This window comes from Manis javanica, chromosome 17 (assembly GCF_040802235.1).
Source record: "Manis javanica isolate MJ-LG chromosome 17, MJ_LKY, whole genome shotgun sequence".
NCBI lineage: Eukaryota > Metazoa > Chordata > Mammalia > Pholidota > Manidae > Manis > Manis javanica.
The window spans coordinates 9,137,523-9,157,802 of NC_133172.1; the positions used below are offsets into that span (position 1 = coordinate 9,137,523).

Genomic DNA, 20,280 nt, shown 5'->3' on the forward strand with positions numbered 1-20,280 from the left:
CTGCCTCTGAGGCCCAGTGTCCCTCCTGCACACTGACTCCCCAGCAAATGTTTCGTAAGGTCGAAAGCCTGGAGTCATGTGTGATTCCACTGCCTCTCTCACGCTTACCTTCTCCATCATCAGTAAGGGCTGTTAGCTCTACCTTCAAAATGTAAACAGCACCTGGCCGTTTTCCAGCCGTTCCCCTTGCTATAATGTTATGCTGCTCGAAGCCACCATCCCCTGCCTAGGCGACTGCAGTGGCTGCCCTCTTAGCACTCTCTTCTTTGTTTAATTCACATTCACATAAAATTAACTATTTTGAAGTGACCGATTCAGTGGCATTTACACATTCACAATCTAGTTCTTAAACATTTTTATCCCCCAGAAGGAAACACCGTACACTCCCTGCTTCCTCTCTCGTACACAACAGCCAGAGTGATCCTGCTAAGACATAATCTTACCTTGGCGCTCCCTGACTCTCAGACCTCCTCTGGCCTGCTTAGATTGAAAGCCAAGCTCCTTACTTGCGCCTCATCTCCTGGTGGCCTCTTTGATCTTCACTCATGTCCTCCGGCCTCCCTGTTATTCCCCCAAAAAAACACTGTTCTTCACAGCCTCTCCACTTGCTGTGCATGCAAGGGACACTCCCTCCCAGGTCCACAAAAGTATCAGTTCTATGAGGGCAGGACTTTTCTGTATCGTGGACCACTGTATCCTGGTGTCTAGGACAGTGTTGGCACATAGGACAGGCTGAGTTAGTATTCATTGAACAGGTATCTAATCCATAGTAACCACATGGGTTGCTTCTGTCATGCACTGTATTAAATCATGTTCTCTCTTACTCCCTGTAATCCTCACAGAGGCCTTGGGGATGGAGACCTTGTTATCCTCCTTTTACAGAAAAGGAAACTGAGGCTCAGAAGGGTAAAGTGACTTGTTCAAGCTGAGTCATTTGTTCAATAAACATTTACTGGATGCTTTGTGACTATGAGAAAATAAAAGAACCCCAATTTAGTGACTGTTTTCTATTTGTCAGTCACTTTACTAAATTCTATGTTATTCAATCCTCAGAATAACCCTGGATAAGTTGTTTGGCCCATTTGAACACAAAACTGGGTCAGAGAAGTGAAGTGAATTCTTAATGTCACACAGCTAGTACGTGGCAGAGCTGGGATTCTTACCCCATGTCTGTAATACCATTGCCCAAATTCTCACTCTCTGCTTTTTCTAGGAGAATTTGTGGTAAATTTTCTGAGTTTGCAAGAACTACTTGTGCAAAAGATTTGTGTCCTATGCCTTTGTGCCAGGTATTTGTGTCAGGCTATAAGAATATAACGAGTAGAAACATTGTTTCCGCCTTCATGTAGCTCACAGTTGAGTTTCATAATTTTTACTCGACAGCCGTGATATTTAACTTCAGATTGTAACATGCTGTGAAAATTATGTTCCTATTCGGAATTCTAAGTATGGCCTTCTTGAATATTTACTGGAGGCCTTTCATTCTTTCCTTCAACAAAAAAAGGAGACTTGGAGACTCTGCCGGTACTCAACTGGAAGGGGTCCCCACCTTCAGAGCCCTCAGACTTAAATTAGTAAACAAAAGTAATGATTATGTAAAGTGAAGTGCTTTAATAATGGCTAATATTTACTGAATGCTCTCCGCACTGTTCTAAGCGCTTTCTATGTACTGTTACAGTTTTCACAAGCTGTTAGGTGGGTACCAGTCTGAATGAGAGGAAGTAGCTTGTCAGGACTCACACAGTTGTCTGGCTCTGCTGCCCCTTACGTGAGCCGCAGGGCCCTAGAGCAATGGAGTGGTGGGTGCAGGACCAGCCTGCATAGAGGGTTCAGGAGAGGCCACATCCAGGGGTCCCCAGCATTGTTCTCCGCTTCAGGATGTGCTGGCAAACGACAGGTTCGCTCTCTGACTTTCTCTGCCTCCATTCCAGCCTCCTGACACAGTGACTCCCCTGATTTCCCTTTCCTTACGGACCCCAGTGTCCTGTCAGCTACCCAAAGATCACCTGGACCCTGCCCTTTTTCCTCCATCCCCCAGCAAGCGAGACATTGAGTTACTGCTGAAACTGATCGCCAACCTCAACATGCTCTTGAGGGATGAGAATGTGAATGTGGTGAAGAAGGCCATCCTCACCATGACTCAGCTCTACAAGGTGGCACTGCAGGTAAGGGCCCCCTCCCCAGCTGGGGGCATCCTAACCGGGCAGGTCTCATCCTGACCAGGGAGAGTCCAAAAACAGGGGTGGATCACATTCTTTTATGGACAGATGTGCTGTTGACCTTTGAGAAGAGACAACAAGGGTATCTAATGGTGTCTAACAGTTAGGGAATTGCCACAACCCATCCTTCCATCTACCCATTGATTCATTTGTGCCGTCAGGAAACATTCCCTGGGTACCTTCTCTGTGACCAGGATGGGCCAGGTCCTGCTTTCACGGTGCTCACGGCCCCGTAAGGGAGACAAACCCTAAACAGAGTCACGGAAACGTTAATTGACTGTCCTAAGTACTGTAAGAAAAAGAGCACCCTAGGATGTGATCATTAGTGTTAATGAAATGAATGAATCCATTTAAACTCTGCTGCCACCTTGTGAGGTCAGCATTGTTATTACTTTGTCTTAAGATTTGAGCCTTCATCAGTCTGGGTTGTCATTGTCTGTAACCTCATGAGGGCAGGTTAGTCACCACTGGGTCCCGTCCCTGGCATCACCTAGCATGGGGCTGGGGACAAGTTGGAATTCAGTAAATATTTCCCAAATGAATATATTTGTCACTATTTATGGATTTGTGGGTAGAGTTGGCAGTTGATGTCTTATCTGTCTGTCTGTCCATCCCGCCCTGGCCCACTTGCAGTGGATGGTGAAGTCACGGGTCATCAGCGAGCTCCAGGAGGCCTGCTGGGACATGGTGTCTGCCATGGCTGGGGACATCATCCTGCTGTTGGACTCTGACAACGACGGCATCCGCATCCATGCCATCAAGTTTGTGGAGGGCCTCATCATCACCCTGTCGCCCCGTATGGCTGACTCGGAGGTGCCCCGACGCCAGGAGCATGACATCAGCCTGGACCGTATCCCTCGTGACCACCCCTACATCCAGTACAGTGAGTGCCGCCGATCATCATCTGGTGCCATTTGTTAGTCACCCCACTGGCCTTCCTCCCCCGCTCCCCACCTGTCCTTCGCGGCTCTTATTCTCTTGGGGCAGGGTAGTGCAGGGACTGAGAGTGCTGATGCCGGGTTCAGGTCCCAGCTTCACCGCTTACTCACTGTGTGCACTTGGGCAAGTTATTTCTCTCTGAACTTCTTTTTGTAAAGTGGAGGTGGGTGATGGTAGAACCCCTTTCATGGGTTTGTGATAAGGTTCCACGAGGATGTGAGCGCTTCGTAAATGCTAGCTAGTTTTACTGTTTTCTTAATTACAAATTATAAAAATAGTACATGCACACTATTTAAGTGTTAAGCTATAAATATAGAGGGGTACGAAGGGAAAATATGTCCTCCCCCAGTCTTTCTTCCTAGACATAGATGCTGCTAAGAATACTGTTTCCTTCCAGACCTTCTCTATGTAGAGGTTGATATTTGTATATATATTCATAGTGTCTGCATTTGTTCTCTATTTTATTTACAAAAAACAGAACTATGCTTTCTGTTTTCATCTGAGAGGCATTAGAGTACAATGGTTTGTGTTTGAATCTCTGCTCTGCCATTGGGCAAGCGACCTGTTCTCTCTGAGCCTGTTTCTTCTTTGGTAAATTAGGGGTCATTTTTAGGGCATGTAATTTTAGGGTGTAGGTGTAAGCATTTGGTAAGTTAACATGGCTGAAATAGTAAGCATTCCACAAATATTATTCTTATATATTGTTTGGCAACGTTTTGGACTCAACAATATTAAGTTGCATCTTTCCCTATCAAAGTCACATTCAGGTGCTACACAGCATTCCATAGTATGGTTGCATCACAGTCTATTTTTTATTCGCTGTTTTAAATAATGTGGCATCCCGTATGTTGTTGCATAGAAAATGTCAGAGAAGGCATCCACCAAAGTTGTTAAGGATTACATTTTTGGAGACTGGATCAGAGAGAGTGGTGGTACCAAAGACTTTGAGTTCTTTGTCTATGCGCATGTACGTATATATAGCTGACTTTTTTGGGGGGTATTTTTTTATTGAAGTATAGTTCATATCCAGTATTATATTGATTTCAAGCATACAACATAGTGTCTTGACAGTCATATACATTATTAAATCCTCACCCCAACTGATGTAGTGACTGTCTGGCAACATAGAATGATGTAACATGCACAGCTGACTCTTGAACAACATGGGTTTAAACTGCTGGGTCTGCTTATATGAGGACTTTTTTCAGTAAATATATTAGAAAATTTTTTGGAGATTTGAACAAATAGCAGACAAAGCATGTAGCCTAGAAATATAAAAAGAAAAAAGAAAATGTTAGGTATGTCACGAATGCATAGATACTAGTTTCATTTACTACATACTACCATAAAACATACACAAATCTATTATTAAAAGTTCGAATTTATCAAAACTTAGGCACATAAACACAGACCATGCGTGGTGCCATTTGCAGTGATGAGAAATGTGAAGATGCAATGTTAAGTCATAACTGTAAGATTAACTGTAGTACATGCTGTAGTACTGCAGTAATTTTGTAGCCACATCCTGTTGCTTTGTGGTGAGCTCAGGTTTTGTGAGTATCCACTTAAAACGCCGTGTGATGCCAGTGACGCTTAATCATCTCTCTAGTAAACTGTGTATTACAGTGGAAAGTGATCTTTTGCGACTCTCGCGTGTTTTTCATTGTGTGCAATGCAATGTCATAAACCTTGACTAACACCTCGGGGCCCATACGAAGCGCCCCTAGTGATGCTGGAAGTCATGGCACCACAAGAAGATGCTTAATATGTAGCATAGATTGAGGGCTGCGGCTGCAGTTGCCCACCATTTCAAGATAAGTGAACCCTGTGTTAAGGACCATTGTTAAAGGACATGCATGAAGCCATTGCACCTATGCCAGTAGGTATGAAAACCTTGCACTCTTTGCAGAATACTCTTTATTTTGTATTGAAAATGCAGCTTATATGTGGATGCGGGATTGCTATAAGGAAAGCATAACTATAGACTCTAATATTATTCAAGAAAAATTGAAGTCTCAAGAAAAATTGAAGTCTGTATGACAACATAAAACAAAAGGAAGGTGAAGGATCTAAAGCTGGAGAATTTTAGGCCAACAAAGGATGGTTTGATAATTTTAGAAACAGGTTTGGCTTAAAAATGTCAAGATAACAGGAGAAGCAACTTCTGCCTACCAAGAGGCAACAGGTAAATTCCCAGATGCCATTAAGAAAATCGTTGAGGAGAAATGATACTTGGCCTGAACAGGTTTTGAATGCAGACAAAATACCTTATTCTGGGGGGGAAAAAAATCCACAAAGGACATTAATTAGTAAAGAAGAGAAGTGAGCACTAGAATTTAAGGAAAGAAATAGGCTAACTACTGTTTGGTGCAAATGCAGTCGGGTTTACGATCAGAACTGTCTTTACCTGTAAAGCTGCTAACCGTGGAGGGCAAAGATAAACACCAGCTTGCCAGTCTTGTGGTTGTGCAAGAAGGCCTGTATATTGAGAACCCTTTTTCTGTATTGGTTCCATCAGCACATTGTCTCTGAAGTCAGGAAGTACCTTGCCAATAAGAGACTGCCTTTTAAAGTTCTTTTGATGTTGAACAATGCCCCGGGCCACCTGGAACCCCATGAATTCAACACTGAAAGCATCAAAGTAGTCTATTTGCTTCCAAACACATCTCTAATTCCGCTTTTAGATTAGGGGGTTGTAAGGATCTTTAAGGTTCATTAACACAGTACTCTGGAAAGGATTGGCAAAGCTATGGAAGAGAACCCTGATAGAGAGAACATCATGTAAGTCTGGAAGGATTACGCCACTGAAGATGCCATTGTTAGAGAAAAAGCAATGGAAACTGTCAAGCTCGAAACAGTTCCTACTGGAGAAAACTGTCCACGTGCTGCGCGTGACTTCACAGGATTTACCTGTGCAAATCAAAGGAATCATGAAAGAGATTACAGATATGACAAAAAAGAAGAGGGGTGAAAGTTTTCAAGATACGGATCTTGAAGAAATTCAAGAGCTAATGGGCACCACACCAGAGGAATTAGCAGATGACTTGGTGGAGACAAGTGCGTCCAAACCAGTGCCAGGCGATGAGGGCGAAGATGTAGAAGCAGTGCCAGAAGACAAATCAACTAATTAGACCATCTGGCAGAAGGGTTCCAGTCATTCAAGACAACTTCAATTTCTTCTGCAACGTGGCTCCTTCTGTGATATGGGCACCAAAACTGAAGCAAACACGGAAGGAGGATTGGTACCATACAGAAGTATTTTTAGAGAGATGAAAAAGCAAAAAAGTCAGAAATTATGATGTATTTCCACGAGGTTACACCAAGGTGGTGCCTCGCCTGCCTCCCCTTCCACCTCTCTGCCTCTGCGGTGTCTGCCATCCCTCCTCCTCCTCAGCCTGTGCAACATGTAGACAACAAGGATGAAGACCTGTATGAAGGTCCACATCCACTTACTGAATAGTAAACAATCATCATGCCATGCAGTGAGTAAGGTCATCTGTGGTGTATGTGAGTGTCTTCGTGCGAAGGTCTGATAACTGCCCAGAAGTGTGTGAGACGTTTTTGTGTCGTCATCAACAACGCCTAAGTGTCCATTGTGTAGAACGTGGTGTGCAGGACTTCTATGGAGGTGAATAGCTTGTCCTTACACAGGCGTGAGGTATGTGGTATTTAGTATAAAATTAATGAATGCTGTGTTGGTTTTCTTACTGTTTAATAGCTTGGCTTGCAAAGAATCACATTATTGTACAGTATGCCTCTTTTTTTTTCGTAATTGGAGACACTGCACAACAGCCTATCATCACATGTAAGTGTTTTTTTAAACAACGTGATGTTACCATTACTGGGTTGGGAATATGATTGTAATGCTGCATGCCGTAACAGTTTTATGACTATTCATAAGTGTATATAGACTAGGCTACTGTGAAGCAGTCCTGTCGGTTACACCAGGCTGCCACAAAGCAGTCATATTGCTGCTGCTTCGTTATCAGTGCATGAGTCATTATACTTGTAAATCAATATGAATTTATTTTTCACATTTTCTTTTCATCTTTGATGTCTAGAGTTAATAATAAATATAACATAGTGCTTTGTGTTGTATAAGACAATACTGATGTGGGTCTTTTGATGACAGTTTTGATGAAAGATAATTCATCTTATAAACACAGTGTAAACTTATGGTATCAATAAATACAGGACAGTTCTGTAAATGTAAGTGGATTTTCTTAACATTTTCTTTAGCCTACTTTATTGTAAGAATACAGTATATAATACATGTAACATACAAAATATGATTTAATTACCTTCTTGGTAAGGCTTCCAGTCAGTAGTAGGCTCTTAATAGTTAAGTTTTTGGGGAATCAAAAATTACATGCAGATTTTTGACTGTATGGGGGTCAGTGTCCCAGCCCCTGAATTGTTCAAGGGTCAACTGTATACATATCCAAAGCTTTATATCAACATAGTTCATACAGATTTCTATAGTTTGATATTTAAAATTATTTCTAGTTTTTCATTATTGAAAACCCATGCTTTGAGCGCCATCTCTGAATTTTTACACTCATTAATAGTCTCATAGGTCTCAGCCACTGAGTTTTCTGTTTTTTGGGGTTTTTTTCAACCATTCATAGCCATCCATGTAGAAGAATTTTTTTCCTTTTGGCCCCAAAGGCTGCTTCCTCCAGAGATCAGGAGAAAGGTCCCTACTAACGGATTATCTTCTCTTCCTCATTAGATGTGCTATGGGAAGAGGGCAAGGCAGCTTTGGAGCAGCTGCTCAAGTTCATGGTGCACCCCGCCATCTCCTCCATCAACCTGACCACTGCGCTGGGCTCCCTTGCCAATATCGCTCGCCAGAGGCCCATGTTCATGTCTGAGGTGATCCAGGCCTATGAAACCCTGCATGGTAGGTTGATCCTCTCCCTTCTGTCTCTCCACTGGTCAGTCTTCTCTTTCCTGAGGAAGCGTGAGGTAGTGGGCCCCTCAGGTATTAATCATCAATCCAGTAGGTCGTGGGTGTAAGGAAGGAGTCGCTAGATAGGAATCTTTTGGTTGCATGTGACAAAAATCTGGTTCAGAGCTGGGTTTTAATATTGAGGTACGTGTGGGTGAGATGACATGATGTCTGTGAAATACCTTAAAAGTAAAAGAGTTCTCCCTCACCCTCCTTCCCCAAAAAAGCAAGGACAAATGTGCCAAGATAAGGAAAATGTTGATGGGTACATGGTGATTCATTATACTGTTTTCTCTGCTTTTGTGCATGTGTGAAACTGAAAAGAGTGGGGTTCAGGCATGAGTGTGTGCATTTCGTGGCTCTGTCTCCATCTCTTGGCTCTTACTTGTCTCTCTTTTGGCTTTGCTCTGTGTCTCTTTCTCTGGGATAGCAAAGATGGCCTCGGACAGCTTTGAGCTTCCATTCTATCCCCTTGGCAACCCTAGGGGGAAGAGAAGTCTAAGGGTTGACACTCATTGTTTCTGATTAGCCAAGGGATTACAAGCCTGACTCTGAACCAATCACAGTGGCCGAGGGATCGCAGTGTTCTTACTGGCTCTGAGTCTGTGGCCCACCTGGACTGAGAAGGAGCCTGGGTGGTTCCCTCAGAGGAAAACCCAGCGTTGTTGGCTGAGGAAGGGGGCAAGGACGGCAGGCAGGCACAGTTACAGGCGGCCTCCTTCGCTGTGGCGTGGAGGACGCTCGCGCATCAGGGTGACTCTTAAACATTAGAAAGCCATTCTAGTGGCAGGGACCAGTGACGAACTGTTGCGGCAGTTGATTTGGGACATTCTGAAGATGAAGGTGGCGATCATAGCCTTCCCCAGTCTTGCGGACCAGAGATGGAGGGAGATGGGATTTTATGTTTAATAAAAGGGAGAATGCGTTTTTCTCTGTTTTAAGGTTGACTAATACTGATGGAGAACTCTCAAGGGTTTTAAGCCTCAGCTTGTACAGGGGGAAGGCCACACAGTAGATCTGACGGTAAAGAAACTTTTCTAGGACATGGCGGCAACCACTGCCCAGGCCTAGCAGGGCCCGGCCCCGTGTGCTCTGCCCACAGCCGAAGCTCCCGCCTCTTCCCTCACAGCCAACCTGCCCCCAACCCTGGCCAAGTCTCAGGTGAGCAGCGTTCGCAAGAACCTCAAGTTGCACCTGTTGAATGTGCTGAAGCACCCGGCCTCCTTGGAGTTCCAGGCCCAGATCACCACCCTGCTGGTGGACCTGGGCACACCCCAGGCGGAGATCGCCCGCAATATGCCCAGCAGCAAGGACGCCCGCAAGCGGCCCCGGGACGACTCGGACCCCACACTCAAGAAGATGAAGCTCGGTGAGCTGTGGAGCCCGTCAGGCCTGGCGGGAGGTGGGGGCAGGGAGCGATTAATAAATAACTAGCAGTTACTGATAGTATTAGTAAATACTATACTCCCTGCTGATATTAATAGTAGTAAATAATTAAAATGTTGAAGCTATAAATTTAATTTCTGCTAATCCTGTATTATAAATTACATTGTATAAGTATGATATAAATGATAAATGGAATTATTAAGGTATATAATATACTTAGAACTATTTATGAATCATTTAAATTCTACAAAACCAGAATGAAAATTGTCTCCCCTCTTATCCCTTTCCCCAAAAGTAACCATTCCGCAAGTAGTAAGGAAACTTAGGTTTTCTTTCAGAAGTGCCTTCTATGTGTAGAGTTCATCTTTCCTCTGTTTGATTGATAAGTGGATTTTCATTTTGAAGTGGTTTTTTTAGTGGTTGTATTATTTATCCGTAGTGTCAATCATGGGAGCCTTTCTCACTCCAAAAAATTTCTTTAAAATCATGTTTTTCCTTCCAGAATATTTGATTGTTTTTCATTTTTTTAAAAAAGGAATTTTTTGATATTAGAACTGAGGTAGGAATCGATTTTTTGACCCATTATTAAGCATACAAAACAGCGTGTTCTGTACTTTGGTAATAATCTTGGAGCCCTTCTGTCTCTGCACATAGAAATCCACTGTGTCCTTCTAAAGGTGGTGTAATAGTGCCTGTGAATTGACCCTCTTTAACCAGCCCCCCTGTTGATGGACATTCTGCTTGCGTCCATGTTTTTTGAGCATAAAGATTGCTGTAATAGCGCATGTCCAGTTGGGCGAATTCCTGGCAGTGGGACTGGTGAGGTAAAAGGTTTGCCTGTTTAAAGTTAGTTTTTGCCCACCAATTTTTACTTTCTATTTCTTTAAACATTTTATTTTGAAATAATTTTGCCCTTGCAGTTAGGTCACAAGGATACTGAAAACCGCTGTGTGCCCTCTATGGGGTGGAACCACTCAGCGCGTTTAGTTGTCACGCCCCCTTCGTCTCCCAGATCAGTTCCTCGCCTGCCTTTGTTTCACGATCCTAACGTCGTGAAGAGCCTCGGACAGCTGTCCGCTCGAAGGCTGCCCTGGGTCTGTCTGCTCTTGCCTCCTCACTGGGTTCGGGTTCTGCACCTTTGACAGGAACACGGCAGAAAGTGATGCCCTGAGCCCTCGGTGGTATGAGGAGGCCCATGTTACCAACTTGTCCCATTATTGGTGACGGGCACTTGGGTCACGTGGTCAATTGACGTGGTATCCACCATGTTCCTCTAGTGCAAAGTACTTTTTTTCCCCTTTGTAAATAATAAGCTGAGGGAAATACTTGAAAGTATGGAAAATACCTGTTCCTCTTCGTACTTTCTCCCCGTGGTGTTAGCGTCCATTGACCATCGGTGCCTGCATCTGTCACTGCCATAATGGTTATGAAAAGACTGCCTTCTACATTTTTTAGTTGGCATTCTGTTATCAGGAAGACCTTTCTTTTCTTCTCCCTCCTCTGTTATCAGTGGGGATTCTTGGGGATTCTTATTTATTCTTTGGGCTGTAATCCGTTACTATTGTTACTCATTTTGTTGCTCAAGTTGCCTCATATTTAGCCAGTGAGAGCCTTTGACGTGGCTCCTATGTCCTTCTAATGTGTCCCATATATTTTTTTTGAGCATTTCTGATTTTATGGCTTAACAAGATAATCTAGACTCATCCTGTACTTTCCTTACCGCAACCTTGGACTCAGCCATTTCTCTAAGGAGCGCTGGTTTCTTATTAAGTAGGGAACAATTTCAGGAATCCAGATCTGAGCACTGAACGTGGCCCTTGCTACTGGGTGCATTTTTAAATTGGTGATAGCCCTTGCCAGCTGTTTTCCAAAAATACCCCTCTGGTGCATGCCAGCCCAGCAGTGTGTGAGCAGCTGCCCCGCGCCTACCAGCCCTGGACAGTTTGTAAATCTGCTGCATAGAAATGGTACCCTAGGTTTGAATTACTTTCTTGCACATATTGGAGTCAGGCTGCACATTGTTTTACATTTATTAGCCATTTGCATTTCTGTGGAGCGCCTGTTTTATTGGGTTGACTTTTTGTGATTGAATTACAATGCTCTTGGTTAATGCACGAGACCAGTTCTTTATTACATGTGTTGCAAACTTTTTTAAAGACTGCGTTTCATATTTTTGCCCTAATCTACTTAAATCATCACCCTATTGAACATTTCAGCTTTTCCACTTTTATAAATACTGCTTGGAGGAACATCTTTGTACATACAGCTTTTTCTTTAAGGTTCAAATTATTAGTTTTTTCCCTTGAGCTAGAGCCACTGTACTTATTTAGCACTGTACTGTATTTAATTAGCCTGTTACTGATGGAGATCATGTGCCGTCTCTCTGGACAATCATTGCTGCCATGAATTCTCTGTACATTTTACCTTAGATGTATGTGTGAATGTGTTTTTAGGGTAGACATCCAGAAATGGAATTGCTGTGTCAAAGAGGTGTGTGTGTTTAAAATTTTGACCACCTGTCAAATTTCCCTTCCAAAAAGCCTATTAGTTTACATTTCCGCAGTCTACGCCCCGACTAACAACTGTGATCACCAGCCTTTTTATTGTTTGTCAATCATATAGGCAAAAATGCTATCTTACTAGGTTTTTACATTTTCCTGATTCCTAGTGAGGAACACTATTTCAAAGACAGGTTTTTAAACAAGAAACTCTGAAATTATTAGTTAACCTTTTAATCTTGGAGCTTAATGTGATCGGCTGGGCTAGTATGGCCTATTCCCACTTCCCAGATGAGGAGAACGGAAGCCTGGAGAGAGACAGGTAGTTCCCTAGGGTCATATGGCACTTTGACAACAGAATCAGGGCTGCAGCCCAGGTCTTTATGCATTGCACTACTCTTGTTTGCTGAGGCTGCCTGGGAGGAAGGACCTGCTTTTCTTTCTAGAGCCAGCATCTTATCTCCTTCTCTATTCCAGAGCCCAACCTGGGGGAAGATGACGAAGACAAGGACTTGGAGCCAGGCCCGTCGGGGACCTCCAAGGCCTCTGCTCAGATCTCAGGCCAGTCAGACACAGACATCACAGCCGAGTTCCTGCAGCCTCTCCTAACGCCCGACAATGTGGCCAATCTGGTGAGGATGAGTGGAGACAGTTCCCACAGGAGGAAGGGCCTCTAGTCCTTAACTTGCCCCCCCACTCCACACTGTCCACCTCTTCCAGATGGCATCCATCCCAGAATACCTCTCAGTTCTCAGTGTTGGGAAGTGTGTCCAGTGGGCCCTAATAACCTTGGACCTCTTCTCTGATGTTCACTTCTTCAGGAGGCCATTTGTCACCTGCCCCAACAGTCCCCACTTTGGGTGTGCCGAGTCCCATCCAGACCCACGCACTCTCTCTCTCTCCTCCTCGTTGAAGGTGGGGCTGTTAACTGAGACTGGATCCCATAGCGTGTTTGCTAAGTGATGTGGGATTGGCGTTGGTGGAGTGGGATGGCCAGCATTTTCCACGGATTCTCAAAAGACATCCGGCTCCAAAGTGAAGGAACCACTGGTTTGAGTTGATGGGGGTGGTTCCCACATCAGTCTTCTGACCACAGCAGCACCCAGACCCTTCTGTTGGGTGCTCATGTACAGTGCCTCTTGCCATGCCCCACGCAGTCACCCTCAGCCTTCCCTTCTCTCCACCTCAAGGCTCCAGGGGCTTAGTAGTTGGGTTAATGGACTGCATGTTTTGTCATGACGGTGGCAAGAAGGAGTTTTCTCTCCAGCTCAGACCTCAGTGAGCTCCAGGCCTAAATTTGTGGCCACCTTCTGCATCTTTCTCTCCTCCGATGTTCCACAGGCACCTCCAGTATAACTAAAGAAGTTCCCTTGCTCCGATCCCTGCTATGGCTCTGTTTCCTTCCAGATGAAACTGAAATTCAGCTTGCCTTAGGGCCTGTCTGATTTGACTCCCATTAACTCGTACCTCATCTACCCTCCTCACACTCTGGGAAATTCTCCTATCCAAATTATTGGCGTGAAGTTGTTCATAGGATTCTTTTATAATACCTGCTATCTCTGTAATAATGAGCTGCTTTCTTGTCCCTAACACTGTGTCCTTACTCTTTTTTTTTGTTTAATCTTGCCATAGATTGACTTATTTTCAGTTATTGCAAGGAAGTGGCTCTTAAATTCTGTTGAGATTCTCTCATAACCTTTTCTGGTTTATTTCTGTTGTCTTTAATCTCTTTCCTGATGTTTTCCTTCCTTTTTTTTTTTCTATCATTAATCTACAATTACATGAAAAACACCATGTTTACCAGGCTCTCCCCCCTCACCAAGTCCCCCCCACACCCCACCACAGTCACTGTTCATCAGCGCAGCAAGACGCTCTATAATCACCACCTGTCCTCTGTGCGTTGTACAGCCCTCCCCGTACCCCCCCACAACACTACACATGCTAATCGTAATGCCTCCCCTTCTTTCCTTCCCCCCACTTATCCCTCCCTTCCCACCCATCATCCCCAGTTCCTTTCCCTTTGGTAACTGTTAGTCCATTCTTGGGTTCTGTGAGTCTCCTGCTGTTTTGTTCCTTCAGTTTTTCTTTGTTCTTATATTCCACATATAAGTGAAATCATTTGGTATTTCTCTTTCTCCACCTGACTTATTTCACTGAGTGTAATACCCTCTAGCTCCATCCATGTTGCTGCAAATGGTAGGATTTGTTTTCTTCTTATGGCTGAATAATATTCCATTGTGTATATGTACCACATCTTCTTTATCCATTCATCTACTGATGGACACGTAGGTTGTTTCCATTTCTTGGCTATTGTAAATAGTGCTGTGATAAACATAGGGGTGCTTCTGTCTTTTTCAAACTGGGCTGCTGTATTCTTAGGGTAAATTCCTAGAAGTCCTGATGTTTTCTTTGAATGTTTTTTCCTGTAGTTTTAAGTTAGATGCTTGGCTTATTAATTTCTAGTCGTCTTTCCAATGTAAGCATTTAAGGATCTGATTTTCCATCCAAGTACTATTTTAGCAACATTCTACACATTTTAATTTGTGGCTATTTCATTATCTTTCTGTTCTGATTACCTTATTATTTAGAGTGCAGCTAGACTTCCAAGCATGTAGAGAATTTGAAACTATCTTTTGTTACCCGTTCCTGACAGACACGGATGTGCTCTTGGATGCTGGTTTCTTTTTCCCCAGGCCGGGCAGTTTCTGATCCATGTTACACTCTTCAGTGAACCTCCTTCCACCCGCTCTCTGGCAGGGTGCCAGCCCTGCTGCCTCTTAGCCTTCTCCTGTGTAGTTTCTGTACCTGAAATACATACCCCCCTCCCACTGCAAGACTCACCCTACGCCAGTCTGCTTCTCACCCTCCTGAAGCGTCTCGCGGCTCCCATCACTTCCCTCTCATGAACCACACTACGTAGCACTCGTTTTCTCTCCGACTCCCCAGGAGTCAGCTCCACGAGAGCAGGTCCGGGGGTCTGTCGTAGTCACCGCCATTCCCCCCCACTGGCCTGGGCATGGGATGAATGCTTATTAGTCATCGAGTAAGGAGAGGCTCCTCTTCCTGGGCATCCTGCAGGTCCTCATCAGCATGGTGTACCTGCCCGAGGCCATGCCTGCCTCCTTCCAAGCCATCTATACCCCAGTGGAGTCAGCAGGCACTGAAGCCCAGATCAAGCACCTGGCTCGGCTCATGGCCACACAGATGACGGCTGCAGGACTGGGGCCAGGTGAGTGTCACATGACATTGAGCCATATCAGGGGTTGGCACTGGGGCTGCTGAGCTCTTCTTGTTGGAAGAGTACCTCCTTGTGGTGGTGTAAATGAAAAACACATGCAATCTTGGGTATAAATAATTAGAGATCCTATAGACTTATTGAGTACTCGGTATTTTCAGGTCCTGAACTTTGAAATCCAACAGACCTGGGTTTGAGGTCTGAGGTGACCCATACTGTCTCAGCCACTTAATAGCTAGGTGACTTTGGTCAAGTCACTTAACCTCTTTGATGCCCAAGTGTTCCAATTTTAATACCACTGCCGAGATATAAATTATGTACAGTTAAACACACCACTCTAAAGTATATACACCTTAGTGAATTTTCATAAGGTGAATACACTCGTGGAGATATAGACTATATCAGCTGCTCTGGAAAGTTCCTTTTTGCTCCTTTCCAGTCAATATTCACAGCATCCAACCTCCAGAGACACCTCCTATTCTGATTTCTATCTCCATAGGTTAGTTTTCCTTAGTCTTGAGCTTCATCTAAGTGGGATCACAGAGTCTGGCTCCTTTTGCTCAGCATAATCTTTCAAGATTCTTCTATGTTGTTACGTGAATCAGTGGTTTATTTTTCATTGCTCAGTAGTATTCCCTTACGTGACTAGGCTGCCTTCGTTTCTCCATACTCTGGTTGGTGGACCTGTGTTTCCAGTTTTGGCATTGTGAATGAAGCTGCTATGAACATTTTTGTAGTTTTTATTTATTTATTTATGTTATTAATGTACAATTACATGAGCAACATTGTGGTTACTAGACTCCCCCTATTATCAAGTCCCCCCCCCACATGCCCCATCACAGTCACTGTCCAGCCGTGTAGTGAGATGCTATAGAATCACTACTTGTCTTCTCTGTGCTATGCTGCCTTCCTAGTGGCCCCCCCTGCTACATTATGTGTGCTAATTGTAATGCCTCATTTTCCCCCTTATTCCTTCCTTCCCCCCTCTCCCCAGTCCCTTTCCCTTTGGGAACTGTTAGTCTACTCTTGGGTTCTGTGATTCTGCTGCTGTTTTGTTCCTTCAGTTTTTTCTTTGTTCTTATACTGCACAGATGAGTGAAATCATTTGATACTTGCTTTCTCTACCTGGCTTATTTCACAGAGCATATTGTAGTGTTTTGATGCACACATGCCCTCATTTATCTTGAGTATATACTGGAGTGGAATTATTGGGTCATGGGTTAGGGTATGTTCAGGGTTATTAGAAAATGCTCATTAGCTTTTCCAAATTTGGTGTTCCTCCCAGCAGTGAATGGCATTCCTGGTTTGAGCCTCAGTTGTTACACTGCAAAATGGGGATAACAAGGGTACCTGCTCCAGAAGGGCATTCTGTAGGTTTCGATGAGTTTTGTGTGTACACGGCTTTGAATAGAGCCTGGTGCACAGGAGGTCCTTGGGTGGGAGCAGGTGGGTCTGACATGCCTGGAGCCCATTCGCGCCTCCCTCTCAGGTGTGGAACAGACCAAACTGTGCAAGGAGGAGCCTAAGGAGGAGAAGGTGGTAAAGCCGGAGAGCGTCCTGATCAAGCGACGCCTGTCAGCCCAGGGCCAGGCCATCTCCGTGGTGGGCTCCCTGAGCTCCATGTGCACCCTAGAGGAGGAGGCACCCCAGGCCAAGAGGAGGCCAGAGCCCATCATCCCCGTCACGCAGACCCGGTGAGTCCCCTTGCAGGTGGTGGCACAGGACTAGGGGCCTGGCTCTTGGGGGGTGAGGGGGGAGGAGTGTGAGACAGACAGACAGACAAAGACAGATACACAGGTAAGATTGGACAAGGGTCTGTCTGATTCAGAGTCCATGCCATAACCACTAAGCCTTAGTTGTTTTCTTTTACATAAAAACGCTCTTTTATGCTTAAAATCAGAATGATAATCTCTCTAAGGATCAAGGGAGAATTGAGTGAGTTCACAGTGATGGTTAGATAATTCATTTAGTTAACTCCTGAAGGGTCGTCAGTGATGAAGAGCATTCAGCATGACTCCTGACACGTAGTGAGTGCTGCCTGCTGGCTGTTGCCATCATCATCCTCATGTTACCCAACCCGGGCTTGCCAGGAGGGCCCAGCGTGCTGCCTCGTCAAGCTCCCTGCTCTGCTCACTTCCTCCTCCTGCTGCAGGGGCCCCTTGCTAGTTCTTGGGGAGCCCAGCAGGCCCCCGCTTGAAGGCCCCTGCCACTTCCTATTCTCTCTGCCTGGAATGCTCATCCTCCACATAGATGTTTGTCTCGGCCCCTCGCTCCACTCAGAGCCCCACTCACATGTTGCTTCCTCGCGGAAGCCTTCCCTGACACACCCTTTACAGAAACAAAGTAGCATCCTTTCTTGTTACCCCCACGTCCTGCCGTGCTTCAGCATCCCTGGGGAGTCAGGGAGGCGGCCTGGGGTCGGGAGAGTCACTGGATGACCCTGGGCTCCAAAAAGAATGTCCCACGTCATTCCGCCTTCCGCCTGCTCTCTCTCAGGCTGGCAGGAGCTGGCGGGCGCAAGAAAATCTTCCGACTGAGTGATGTGCTGAAGCCCCTGACCGATGCCCAGGTTGAGGCCATGAAGCTGGGCGCTGTGAAGCGGATCCTGCGAGCTGAGAAGGCCGTGGCCTGCAGCGGGGCGGCCCAGGTGTGTCCCTCTCCCCACCAGCCCGTCCTCCAGTCCCTCTTCCCCAGAGCCTACCTCACATCCCAGTGAAGAGACAGGTCCCGGGTCAGACCTCCCAGGCTCTGGCCTTCAATCGGCCACCTCCAAGCCTCCCTTCTGTCCTCCTCCATAAAGTGGAGACGACGGCACCCGCACAGGTGCCGAGGAGGAAGAAGTGCACTCACACGGGCTCTTACTCAGCACAGGCCTGGCCGCCCGGAGGGGCCGCACAAGCGAGGGCCACCGTTGTGTTCTTTCTTCTTCGTGGTTAACATCCACCACTTGCTGGCTTCATGACCTCAGTCAGGTGGCCTGTTTCCTCCCGCTCTTTTTTTTTTCAGTTTAATTAACCAAATAATGCATGAGCATGCTATTTCTTAAAAAATATTTCCCGGCCATAGAGGTACCATAAGTCTTCCTTGGCCCCCACCTGCATCCCACTCCCTCCCGAGAGGTGACCAGTGTACAAGTCAGGGGAGCCCTTCAGGATCTTGTTCTGTGTACTTAATTATTAGGGACTGTTCCTAGAAACTCATAGTCTTTCTCTGTGATGATTGATTTTTTTTCTCCCTTTTCATCTTTTTTCACACAAACGAGGCCCACTGGGCGTAGGGTTCTTCAGCTTGCCTTTCTCCCTTAACGCTGGGTCTTCACCAGGGAGGCCCGAGCCTCAGCAGGAGGAACCGTACCGCACAGCTGTGGGGTGCTTGGGCTTGCCCATCCCCACGCCAGTGTACATGCTCACTCTCCCGCCAGGTGCGCGTCAAGATCCTGGCCAGCCTGGTGACACAGTTCGACTCGGGCCTGAAGGCCGAGGTCCTGTCCTTCATCCTGGAGGACGTGCGGGGCCGCCTGGACCTGGCCTTCGCCTGGCTCTACCAGGAGTACAGTGCCTACCTGGCAGCTGGTGTCTCAGGCGCCCTGGACAAGTATGAGGACTGTCTCATCCGCCTGCTCTCCGGCCTGCAGGAGAAGCCGGACCAGAAGGATGGGTGAGGGGACAGACCTGCATTCCCCCCGGCCCCAAGAGGACCCTCTCCTCTGTCCTGCCTGTCCTTTCTGGTTTCTGCCCACCTCCCCCTTCACCACCTAAGTCCCAGGCCCTCCCGTCTCCCTGCTCTCTGGAGGCATAGACGAGGTAGTTTCAGTGTGGGCTCTGGGTCTCTCAGGCTTGTGCTCAGCCGTGCCAGTTGCTCTCTCAGTGATCTGTGTGACTCACCCTCTGTTTTCTCAGCTACAGAGGAGAAACTCACCCTCTGTTTTCTCATGCATAAATGACAGTGCCTGCTTCACTCGGCTTGTTTTGGAAGTTGACTTCCCACCATCCCCATCTCTTACCTGAATCAGTCCCGTTAGCTTTCTCCTTGTTCTCAGCCTCCAGAGTATCTGTCCATTCTCCATGCAGCAGCCTGGGTAACATTTTATAATGTAAATCCTGTCTTATTACTTCCCCGTTAAAAGCCTTTAATAGTTCTTCATCGCTTTTAGGGCAAAGTGCAGCCTCACTGTGTGCCCTGTGAACCCTTGTGGGCAGAAACCTCCTTCTGCCCCTCTGTCAGCTCTCATCCACCAGAGTCAACTCGAATGTTCTCGCAAAGCAGCCTTTTGTGGCCACCCATCTAAAATAGCAGTATCCTTCCCCACTCCTCATTGCTGTATTAAATGAGTAAAATCAGGAATCCCCCTGTAACAAAGGGGAGAAACAGTTTCAGAGGTGGAGTCTGCCCAGCGGGCATGCTCCCCCAGCTGGCAGCATTTGAAGCCTGCTCTGTTCGCCTCCAGAGCCCCTTCCCCGGGGGCTGAGTGAGCTCTGTGAGCCAGGGCCCTGCCAGCTCCGAGCTGCTGTGGCCCAGCAGGATGGGGGCGTCGGGGGGCCACTCCTCTGTAGCCGGTCCCTGTCCTTCCTTTTACTGTAGGATCTTCACCAAGGTTGTGCTGGAGGCGCCGCTGATCACCGAGAGCGCCTTAGAGGTGATTCGCAAGTACTGCGAGGACGAGGTGAGGAGGACTACGCCAGGGGACCGCCCTCTGTCCCTGGCGTCATGGCGCAGGCAGGAGCCCTCCTCTCCGCAGCCTGTGGCAGGGGGACAGGCCCCTGTGTTGTGGGGGGCGTCTGACGGGCACATAGCCTAGCCCTTGTGGCCAGGGCTTCTGTGAGGGACGGGGCCCTTCAGTCCAAGCAAGGTGGGGAGACATCCCACAGGCACCCAGCCAGCGGATTGAGCTCTGCTTCCCTCCCTCCTGCCACAGAGTCGCACCTACCTGGGCATGGCCACCCTCCGAGACCTGATCTTCAAGCGCCCGTCCCGCCAGTTCCAGTACCTGCATGTCTTGTTAGACCTCAGCTCCCACGAGAAAGACAAGGTGATCCCTGCCTCCCTGTGCTG

General features: G+C 46.5%; 1 protein-coding gene across 4 annotated transcripts in view; it reads left to right on the forward strand.

Moving 5' to 3' along the window:
* SYMPK (symplekin scaffold protein) overlaps window positions 1-20,280 on the forward strand; it is a 37,017-nt gene that overhangs the window by 4,870 nt on the left and 11,867 nt on the right. For all 4 annotated transcript variants that reach the window (XM_037005429.2, XM_037005431.2, XM_037005430.2 and 1 more), the window contains 11 exons: window positions 2,039-2,165; window positions 2,853-3,102; window positions 7,891-8,061; window positions 9,239-9,478; window positions 12,471-12,625; window positions 15,072-15,222; window positions 16,718-16,922; window positions 17,725-17,875; window positions 18,650-18,885; window positions 19,810-19,891; window positions 20,144-20,257. In XM_037005429.2, the coding sequence (XP_036861324.1) occupies window positions 2,039-2,165; window positions 2,853-3,102; window positions 7,891-8,061; window positions 9,239-9,478; window positions 12,471-12,625; window positions 15,072-15,222; window positions 16,718-16,922; window positions 17,725-17,875; window positions 18,650-18,885; window positions 19,810-19,891; window positions 20,144-20,257 (1,882 nt within the window). The remainder of the gene's footprint in view (window positions 1-2,038; window positions 2,166-2,852; window positions 3,103-7,890; window positions 8,062-9,238; window positions 9,479-12,470; window positions 12,626-15,071; window positions 15,223-16,717; window positions 16,923-17,724; window positions 17,876-18,649; window positions 18,886-19,809; window positions 19,892-20,143; window positions 20,258-20,280) is intronic.